The sequence below is a fragment of the Hipposideros armiger genome, unplaced genomic scaffold (genome assembly GCF_001890085.2).
Source record: "Hipposideros armiger isolate ML-2016 unplaced genomic scaffold, ASM189008v1 scaffold_396, whole genome shotgun sequence".
NCBI classification, from domain to species: domain Eukaryota; kingdom Metazoa; phylum Chordata; class Mammalia; order Chiroptera; family Hipposideridae; genus Hipposideros; species Hipposideros armiger.
The window spans coordinates 1,557,080-1,567,284 of record NW_017731746.1 but is presented as its reverse complement, the minus strand read 5'-3'; the positions used below and the strand labels follow the sequence as shown (position 1 = coordinate 1,567,284).

Below are 10,205 nucleotides of genomic sequence, written 5' to 3'. Positions count from 1 at the left end.
TCCTTTCCCCATTATCCATCTGTCCATGTATCCCTTCTTGCAACACTCATGCAGTGCACACTTACTATGTATGTACAAAGCCCTGGGAGGGGTGTACCATCCCTATCTTTAACAAACGGTCTGGAAGTCAGGTCAAGATTGCACACAGATACATCTGTGAAACCCGTCAGCCCAGACTCAGCATGGCTCCCCGCTTTCTGCCACAGGGATTCCAAACTTTCTGGACGTTGTATTTTCTGAGGGAGTCTTGTGTGCCCAGCACCATGCTGGGCCCCAGCATCTCCCGGTGCTGTCTTAACTCTGCATCCTGACCCTACTACCACCCTGACTCGCCCTAAGCTCTTGTATCTCCTGGCCCCTTTTCCTGGCCCATTCCCTTTGCCTTCCCATCCAGAAGCCATCCAGCAGCACCGCCGGAACCTGGCCGAGTGGTTCAGCCGGCTGCCCAGGGAAGAGCGCCAATTTGGCCCAACATTTGCACTAGACACTGTCCATGTGGATCCTGTGATTCGCGAGAGCACCCCCGATGAGCTACTTCGCCCACCTTCGGAGCTGGCCCTGGAGCATCCGCTGCCCCCGGCCAGGCTCCCCACACTCGCCCTGTCTCAACTCTTTGACCCAGATGCCTGTGGGCGCCGGGTTCAGACAGTGGTTCTGTATGGGACAGTGGGCACAGGCAAGAGCACATTGGTGCGCAAGATGGTCTTGGACTGGTGTTACGGGCGGCTGCCAGCCTTTGAGCTGCTCATCCCCTTCTCCTGTGAGGACCTATCATCCCTGGGTCCTGCCCCGGCCTCCTTGTGCCAACTTGTGGCCCAGCGCTACACACCCCTGAAGGAGATTCTGCCCCTGATGGCCACCACTGGGTCTCGCCTACTCTTTGTGCTCCATGGCTTAGAGCATCTCAACCTTGACTTCCGGCTGGCAGGCACAGGGCTTTGCAGTGATCCTGAGAAGCCAGAGGCACCAGCTGCCATCATAGTCAATCTGCTGCGCAAATACATGCTGCCTGAGGTAGGTAGCCCCCTGCCCCATTGTGCCACCTCTGCCCCGGATTTGCCATCTAAGGATTTTTGTCTTGAGCGCACATGTTTATTGGATAGGAGTATAGGTCCTGGTGTAGTTCAAATTCTGGCCCCTTCATTTCCAGATGTGTGTCTTTGAGCAAGTCACTGACTTCCCCAAGCTTCTGTTTCCTTCTGTCCTTGAGTTGTACTGATCAAATGAGATAACTGCATATAAACTGCTTGGCACATTTCCTTGGCTTATAGTAGGTGCTCAGTAATTGTTGTAATTATTACGGTTTATCATCATCTTCATTCTCGGACACTCAATCTTCAGGTGCTCCCTGGGGAGTGAGGCAATCAGGATATCACAGTCTTTTTTTTTTTTTTTTAAGATTTTATTGGAGAATTGGGGAAGGGGAACAGACAAGTTGCTGTCCTTTTGTTCTTCAGTCTAGTTGTGGAGGACGTCACTTCACTGGCCCATGTTAGTATTATTGTGCTCTTTCTGGGTGAGGCAGATTTGTCGCTGGCCACTGGACAGCTGCTCACGGTGGCTCTTGGCAGCTCACACTGGCTGCTGGCCGCTCACACTGGCTGCCAGCCACTCACTGCAGCTTATGGCAGCCCACTGCAGCCCTGCTGCAGCCTACGCCGTTGCTAGCGACTCACGGCAGCCCAGCTCCAGGTCAAGCTGTTGTTCACCATCTTAGTTGTAGAGGGTGCAGCGTCACTGACCCTAATGTGGGATCTGAACTGAGGCCCTGCTGCTCAGAGCTGGCGTCCCAAGCCAGCTCTTAACCAACCTGCCATTCGGTCGGCCCTTACGGTGTTTCTTAACCCTAACCATGCTCTTCCCAGGCCAGAATTCTGGTGACTACCCGTCCCTCTGCCATTGGCCGCATCCCCAGCAAATATGTGGGCCGCTATGGCGAGATCTGTGGCTTCTCTGATACCAACCTGCAGAAGCTCTATTTTCAACTCCGCCTCAACCAGCCAGACTGTGAGCACAGTGCCGGGGGTATGGGTGTCTCAGCTACGCCAGCTCAGCGTGACAACCTGGTAGAGATGCTCTCTAGGAACCTGGAAGGGCACCACCAGATCGCCGCTGCCTGCTTCCTGCCCTCCTATTGCTGGCTTGTCTGTGCCACTTTGCACTTTCTGCATGCCCCTACACCAGCTGGACAGACCCTCACAAGCATCTACACCAGCTTCCTGCGCCTAAACTTCAATGGGGAGATGGTGGACAGCACTGACCCCTCTAAGTTGTCCCTGATGGCCTATGCAGCCCGAACCATGGGCAAGTTGGCCTATGACGGGGTATCTTCGCGCAAGACCTACTTCTCTGAAGAAGATGTCCATGGCTGCCTGGAAGCTGGCATCAGGACAGAAGAGGAGTTTCAGCTGTTGCATGTCTTCCGCCGGGATGCCCTGAGATTTTTTCTGGCCCCATGTGTGGAGCCAGAGCACCCGGGCACCTTCGTGTTTACTGTGCCTGCCATGCAGGAATATCTTGCTGCCCTCTACATTGTGTTGGGTTTGCGTAAGACAACTCTGCAGCGGGTGGGCAAGGAAGTGGCTGAGCTCGTGGGCCGTGTTGGGGAGGACGTCAGCCTGGTATTAGGCATCGTAGCCAAGCTGCTGCCCTTGCGGGTCCTGCCTCTGCTCTTCAACTTGCTTAAGGTAACAGCCCCAGGACCCCAGGCTATCAGCCCCTTACACCCCATTCTCCCCTTGCTCGTCTCCCAGAAGGAAACTGCTACTTACTGCATAGTTGTGAATCCTCTTCTTGGCTCTGGTTTCATATTTGGACAATCTGGCTTTTAATAGGATTGGAGTATAAGAAAGGGGGAGAGAGAAGCCACAAGGCTGAGGAAGGCTTGGAGGCTGGGAGGGGAATTTGAGGGTGCAGGGACTTTGGTAACAATCCTACAACCCTGAGATGGTTTCCTTTTGCATCTCTCCTCCTAGTCTTTGTTGCTAGGAAGCAGGAGTCACTATCATCCAGTGTCTGTCTTCTGCTTTGCAGGTCCAGACACTTGATTGTATCTGTTCCCCAAGAGGTGATTAGACTCTGTGAGTGATGACTCATCCTAACTATATCACCAGAGACAGGTTTATAAAGCAGATGCCATTTTATTCATTTATACCAGGAGGATAAATGCATTGGTAATTGGCTTAGAACAGTCTCTCTGGGGTGCAGGTCCACTCCAGAAACCAAATTACAGGCCTGAGAACTGTGCTGTGAGCAGGGCAGATGTGCTAAGTTTTTTTGGGGAAGAAGGATGTACTCGCTGCTGATGTCTGCCCCGTACCTTGTAAATGAAATACTATAATGATCCCTTTTATAGATGAGGGAGCTGAGGCTCACAGAGGCTAAGGAACTTGTCTAAGGTCACTTAGATAGTATATAGAATAACTGGGATCTGAGCCCAGGTTTCATGATGCTGAATCCTATGCTCTTTCTGCTAAACTTTACTGATACTTTGTGGATATTTCTGTTAAGCTATGGTGACTTGCTAGTCAACCCTTGTCCACTCTAGGAATGTTTTAGTAACTGGTCTCGAGGAGGCAGAGCCCTGGTCAGTGCTGGCAAAATTTCAACAAATTTTCCTTTTTATAGGCAGCAAAGCATAAGGGTTAAGAACAGGGATTCAGTGATGCAGTTACCAGGGTTCAAATCTAGGCTCTGCTACTTACTAGCTGTGTGACCTTGAACAAGTTGCTTAACCTCTCTGTGCCTCAGAGTCCATGGGGATAATAAAATCTATATTATTGGTCTAATAGAGGGATTAAATGTAATCCTGGCACATAATAAATTCTATTTAACTGTTAAACATAAAAACAGGCTCAGGACATCTCACACCCTTGCCTCAGACAGGGAGGTAATGGCCATTGCTGAGGCCACCCCACCCCTTTAAAGATATGTTTGCCTTATCTGGATTGCAGGGAGAGGCTGTGAACTCCTGGTGGGATTCAGAAAGCCCCTCTGTTCATTGAGAGTGCACCAGAATTGTTAGTATCATACCCCCAAACCCTGTGGGAGGGAGGGTTGCCTAGCAGAGGACTGGTTCCATCTGCTTCTTCATGATTCTATTGATGCAGCTTCCTGAGGTGACATTTTCTCAACCCATCACCAGATTAGTGTTGAGGGATGGGCACTATAACTCCCATGGCAGGAATATCACCTATAAAAAGTGAAAAAAGCAAAACTGGACATTAGAGGAGGTGCCACAGAACAACGTCATGGCTCTCTGCTAGAGAAAGGCATCCCTCGTTTCCTTTCAGAACCATTGCAAAGATGGAAGATGCAAAACCCCCCCAAACATTAAATTCTTCAACAAATATTTGAGTGCCTGCTGTGTGCCAGGCAATGTGTTAGATTCTGAGGAAAAACAATTAACAAAACCCCAGGTTTCTGTCTTTTCTGATCAGACGGTCTGAACACAAACATATCAGGATAACCATATAATTAAGTATGGTAAGTGCCTGGAAAGCAAAGTTCCAGATGCTAAAAGTGTACCATGGGGGACCTGGTTTAGAGCAATAAGGAAAGCCTCTCTGTAGGAAGGGCATTTAGTCTGATCCCTGGAGGATTAGCAAGAAGGAGAATTGTTGGGGGAAACACCCCAGGAAGAGTATATGAGGTCTGACAATTAAGTTCAAGAACTTATTGCAACGATGTTGCTAACCTTTTTAGATATTGATTATTCATTATGAATATGTACCAACTGGACAAACAGTTAACCAAGTTTACTATTTGGAAGTGCTGAAAAGGCTGCGTGAAACAAATTAGATGACCTGAACTTTTCGCCAACAATTCGTGGCCCTTGCATCACGACAATGCACCACCTCACGTGGCACTGTCTGTGAGGGAGTTTTTAGCCAGTAAACAAGTAACTGTATTGGAGCACCCTCCCTACTCACCTGATCGGGGTCCCCAATGACTTCTTTTTTCTTTTTCTTTTTCTTTTTTCTAGTATATGTTTGTTTATTTGCTTGTTAAGAGAATAAAAGCAGTCACTCATTTATTCATTGAATACATTATCAGATGATAATATAGGTCAAATATTTTTAGACAGTGACTTGTGTGAAGTATCGAGCCTGGCACATATTAGGCACTAGACTGTAAGCTCTATGAAGCTAGGGACAAGGTCTGTTTTCTTTAAACCATTATAAGCCCAGCAAGCACGTAGTCGAGTGTTAGGAAATAGTAGGTATAAGTAAATTTTTGCTCACTGAATGGTGAAGTAAATGTGAAAATTCTATACTTATGATAGATATTCTAACCCTTTTGTTTTCTATATATCACTGCTTTTTGGAAGGTAACACAAAAAATATACAAATAATATTTATGTATTTGGTAACTGTGGCAACTCCCTGTTCTTAATTCAATAACTGAACTTTGAATTTCAAGCCAGAACATTTTAAGGCCTTTGCTCTTCAGAGTTAAGTTACATCTAAACCTACCTTAACATATTTTTTTAGTAGTTTCAGGTGTACAAAACAACGTAATAGTCAGACATTTAAACCCCTCATAAAGTGATAACCCACCCCCCAAGCTACCACCTTTCTGACATCTTATATAGCTGTTACAATACCATTGACTATCTTTCCTATGTTGTACTCTACATCCCATGACTTATATATACATATCTATTTAGTTATAATGGACATTCAACATTATTCTACTTCAATTTCAGGTGTATAGCGCTTTGGTCAGGCATTTACACAGCCTATTAAGTGATCCCCTGATAGGTCCAGCGCCCATCTGGCACCTTACATGATCTTTACAACATTGTTGATTATATTCCCCCAATCACTTTATCTACCCGAAGATAAAGGAAATATTGAAAGGAAGACATTTTGATGGCATTCAGGATATCAAGGGTAATACCATGACAGCTCTGATGACCATTCCAGAAAAAGAGTTCCAAAATTGCTTTGAAGGGTGGACTAGGCTCTGGCATCAGTGCATAGCTTCCCAAGGGGAGTGCTTCGAAGGTGACTGTAGTGATATTCAGCAATGAGGTATGTAGCACTTTTTCTAGCATGAGTTCGTGAACTTAATTGTTTTACCTCGTACAGCTTTGAAGGAGGAGAAACCTTGGCACTGTCAAACTGTGATGGAAGGCAGTGTGGTTGATAGAGACCAAATGATGCAGAACATTGTAGTAGTAGGAGCAACTTAAGTCATCATTGCTCTCATGATGATTTTGAAGATGGTGCTGTATTTACAACACCCAACCTAGTTCCAAACTAACTGCATAATATATGCTAAGTCCTTCCCACCACCCCCTGGGCTTGAAAATGTATGGGGTGTTTGGGAAACACAAAGAATTTATGCCTCGAGTGCAAGAAACAAGTGTTAAGGAATGACTCCGGAAAAATCAAATTGGGGTCAAATTATGAAAAGCTTTGTATTCTGCATGGGCAATGGGGTACCACGGAAGGTGTTGCAGCCAGGAATTAGTGTGATCAGACAAATCATACTGTGAGTTCAAGAGGAGACAGGAGGCTGAAGCAGAGCCCTGAAAGCTGAGTAGGCACACAGGAGGCTGCAGCGCTGTTCCCCCGCTTCCTTTACCCAGGTGGTTCCACGAGTGTTTGGGCACGTGGTGGGTAAGAGCCGCGAGGCAGTGGCCCAGGCCATGGTGCTGGAGATGTTCCGAGAGGAGGATTACTACAATGACGATGTCCTGGACCAGATGGGTGCCAGTATTCTGGGCATGGAGGGCCCCCGGTGCCACCCAGATGAGCCCCCTGAGGATGAGGTCTTTGAGCTCTTCCCCATGTTCATGGGAGGGCTTCTCTCTGCTCATAACCGGGTCATGCTGGCTCAGCTTGGCTGCCCTATCAAGAACCTGGATGCCCTGGAGAATGCCCAGGCCATCAAGAGGAAGCTGGGCAAGCTGGGCCGGCGGGTGCTGCCCCCCTCAGAGCTCCTTGACCACCTCTTCTTCCACTACGAGTTCCAGAATCAACGCTTCTCTGCTGAGATGCTCAGCTCCCTGCGCCAGCTCAATCTGGCGGGAGTGCGCATGACACCCCTCAAGTGCACAGTGGTAGCAGCTGTACTGGGCAGTGGAAAGCATGTCTTGGAAGAGGTGAACTTGGCCTCCTGCCAGCTGGACCCTGCTGGGGTGCGCACACTCATGCCTGTCTTCCTGCGTGCCCGGAAACTGGGGTGAGGACCTCATGCACAGGCATGAAGAAAGGAGAGGGTTGGAGGTAAAGAGGTGGGAGAAGAAGCTGCTAGGGAAACCAGAGGTCCTGAGGAAGGACCAAGGGGTGGGATGAAAAAATCTGATGTGGGTAGAGGTGACGAGCAACCACAGCGGGGGCAGGTATGAACTGCAAGAGGCTGGATGGTGAGAAAGGGGCCCAGTGGGTGGGCAGGTTCCATGCTAAATTCTTTCCTCGGTTTCTTTCCTTCTCTCTGGCCACTTTCTTTTCCAGGTTGCAACTCAACAGTCTGGGCCCTGAGGCCTGCAGGGACCTCCGAGACCTGCTGCTGCATGACCAATGCCAAATTACTACCCTGCGGTAAGTGTCCTGTTAGGGGGCTAGAGCGGGGCTCTGGCCTTTCTGGTGGCCAGCTAAGGTCAAGGGTGTGCTCCTTGACTCAGTGTGCCTGGCATAGGCCCACCCATGGTGTAGTGAAGAGGGTGGGAGTCTGGCCCCATCCTGCCCCCCAAGTCCAAATCAAGCAGCAGGGCATGGGGTGGGGAGAGACGCCACCAGCAATAGGTGCTAAGAAAGCCTCTTGTGTGGCTAAAATAAGCCTGGGCTAGAGGAGGGGGTGGAATTAATACCCAGGCCAGTTGCCTGGAAACAGTGCCATGGATCTGCTCCCAAGATTTTCCCTGTGCCTCATAAGGATGACCATAATGCTGGGCACTCAACAGATGCTACCGAAGTGTTGACTGGTTTACTAGGAATCCAGACTCCTGGGTTCCTAATTTCTGGTTGGGGCAAGGAGGTGAACAAGGAGAGAGAAAGGGAGGTCAAGAAGGATAAGACAGTGGGGATCTGGGGAGGAGGTGAGACAAGGAGGAAGAAGGGAATTGGCAACAATGAAGAAGAAGGAGAGAAGGGTGTCAGCAAAGGAGAATGGAAGGAGGGAGAAGAAGAGAGGAGAAGCCAGCTTTCACCCCACTCTCCCTCCTCTGCAGTGTACCAACCATACCTGCTGTTTCTGCATCCTCTTCTCCTGGGGCTGCATTTCTGTGTGTCCAGGCTGGTCTCTGGCCCAGGCTGTACATTCTTTTGGTCCAAGCACAGGGCGTCTGCCATGGACCCTTATAATCTTGGGGTGCTTGTGGCCATAGGCTGTCCAACAACCCGCTGACGGCTGCAGGTGTGGCTCTGCTGGTAGAGGGGCTAGCAGGAAACACCTCACTGACACACCTGTCCCTGCTACACACGGGCCTTGGGGACGAGGGCCTGGAACTGCTGGCTGCCCAGCTGGACCGTAACCAACAACTACAGGAGCTGAACGTGGCCTACAATGGCGCTGGCAACACAGCGGCCCTGGCCCTGGCCAAGGCTGCCTGGAAGCATCCTTCCCTCGAGCTGTTGCAGTGAGTTTTGTCCCTAGTAATTGCCCCACCCCAGCCTGACACTCTTCCCCAGCCTCAGTCTTCCTTTCCTCTCTCCACTGTGCTTTTCCTACCCTAGGGAGTGGGCCTGGGCCTGTCCTTTCTTCTTGGCTTCCGACTGATACTTGTCAACCTGCTTCTGAGCCAACCCTCCCCTCTATGATTGGCCTTTACCTTGCCCTGATTCCCTACCACCATTTCTCCTATGGTCTTGGTGGCCCCATTACTACTGTCTCTGGTCCCACTAAATTCTAATGTTATCTCTGCCTCCCATTGGCCACCACCCTCCATCTCTGGCATATTGCACACACCCCATCGCATTCTGTAGCCAGGGGCTGAGTTGTGAGATCCCCTCACTCTCTGTCCATCCACCACCCTCTGACAATCCTTATCAGAGCCTTGCTGAATGGTGTCTACTCTTCTCTCTTCTGCTAGCCTCTACTTCAATGAGCTGAGCTCAGAGGGCCGCCAGGTCTTGCGGGACTTGGGGGGCACTGCTGAAGGCGGTGCCCGGGTTGTGGTATCACTGACGGAGGGGACAGCAGTGTCCGAGTACTGGTCGGTGATCCTCAGTGAAGTCCAGCGGAACCTCAACAGCTGGGATCAGGGCCGGGTGCGGCGCCACCTTGAGCTATTGCTGCAGGATCTGGAAGATAACCGAGGAGCCACTCTTAATCCCTGGCGCAAGGCCCAGCTGCTTCGAGTGGAGGGAGAGGTCAGGGCCCTCCTGCAACAGCTGGGAGGCCCTGGAAGCTGAAACAGTGGCAGCAGGCACCTAGCTGTGTGACCTGTGGCCCCAAACCCCTTCCCTCTGGGGCCTCCTGGCTTGCACTACTACTTCTAGAAAAATCCCTTCAGAGTTGGAGGCAAAGGAATGGGCACAGCTGTGTTAGTGGCACTCCTGGAACATGTCCAACCAATACTCCCCAGCCTGGAATTTCCAGGGTCATGGAACATGCCTCCTCTCCCTTGGTTTAGAAGGACCGAAGGATGTGGCATTTTGGTGGCCAAGTTGCCTTGTAGCACCACCACCAACTTTGCCTTCCTCCGCTCAAGGAGACTTGGTGCCACCAGGTGGCGCACTTCTTAATCGGCCTTGCCAGGGATGTTGCTGGAGGACTTCCACCTCCCGCTTTTCTGCTTTCTGTGGACACTGAGAATGCCCGTAGCCACTTTCTTCTCTAATTGGTGCTTTCTCCTCAGCCTCATGCTCCCTTACCCCAATGGTACCTGTGCTCTTTGGCCCCTAGGGACATGTGTGCTGACTTGCTGCTATTAAAAAAAAAAACTGTGTCTTCCACCTAGTGTGTGGCCTTTTCCTTGCCTGGTGCTTTCAAGAAAGGGCACTGTTCAAAAAAATGGAAGTGGACCAGCTACTTACACCACATACGAGAACAGATTCAAAATGGATTAAAGACTCAAATGTAAGACCTGAAACCATAAAACTCCTAGAAGAAAACATAGGGAGTAAATTTGCAAACATTACTCTGAGTAATATTTTTACTGAGATATCCCCTCGGGCAAGGGAAATAAAAGAAAAAATAAGCATATGGGATTACATCAAACTTAGAAGTTTTTTCACAGCAAAGGAAATCATCAA

General features: G+C 49.7%; 1 protein-coding gene across 4 annotated transcripts in view; it reads left to right on the top strand.

Moving 5' to 3' along the window:
* NLRX1 (NLR family member X1) overlaps positions 1 to 9,905 on the top strand; it is a 13,353-nt gene extending 3,448 nt beyond the window's left edge. For all 4 annotated transcript variants that reach the window (XM_019663608.1, XM_019663606.1, XM_019663605.1 and 1 more), the window contains exons 5-10: positions 395 to 1,014; positions 1,866 to 2,687; positions 6,596 to 7,191; positions 7,464 to 7,550; positions 8,336 to 8,587; positions 9,041 to 9,905. In XM_019663608.1, the coding sequence (XP_019519153.1) occupies positions 395 to 1,014; positions 1,866 to 2,687; positions 6,596 to 7,191; positions 7,464 to 7,550; positions 8,336 to 8,587; positions 9,041 to 9,362 (2,699 nt within the window). In that variant the 3' untranslated portion in view covers positions 9,363 to 9,905. The remainder of the gene's footprint in view (positions 1 to 394; positions 1,015 to 1,865; positions 2,688 to 6,595; positions 7,192 to 7,463; positions 7,551 to 8,335; positions 8,588 to 9,040) is intronic.
* The last annotated feature ends 300 nt before the right edge of the window (positions 9,906 to 10,205 follow it).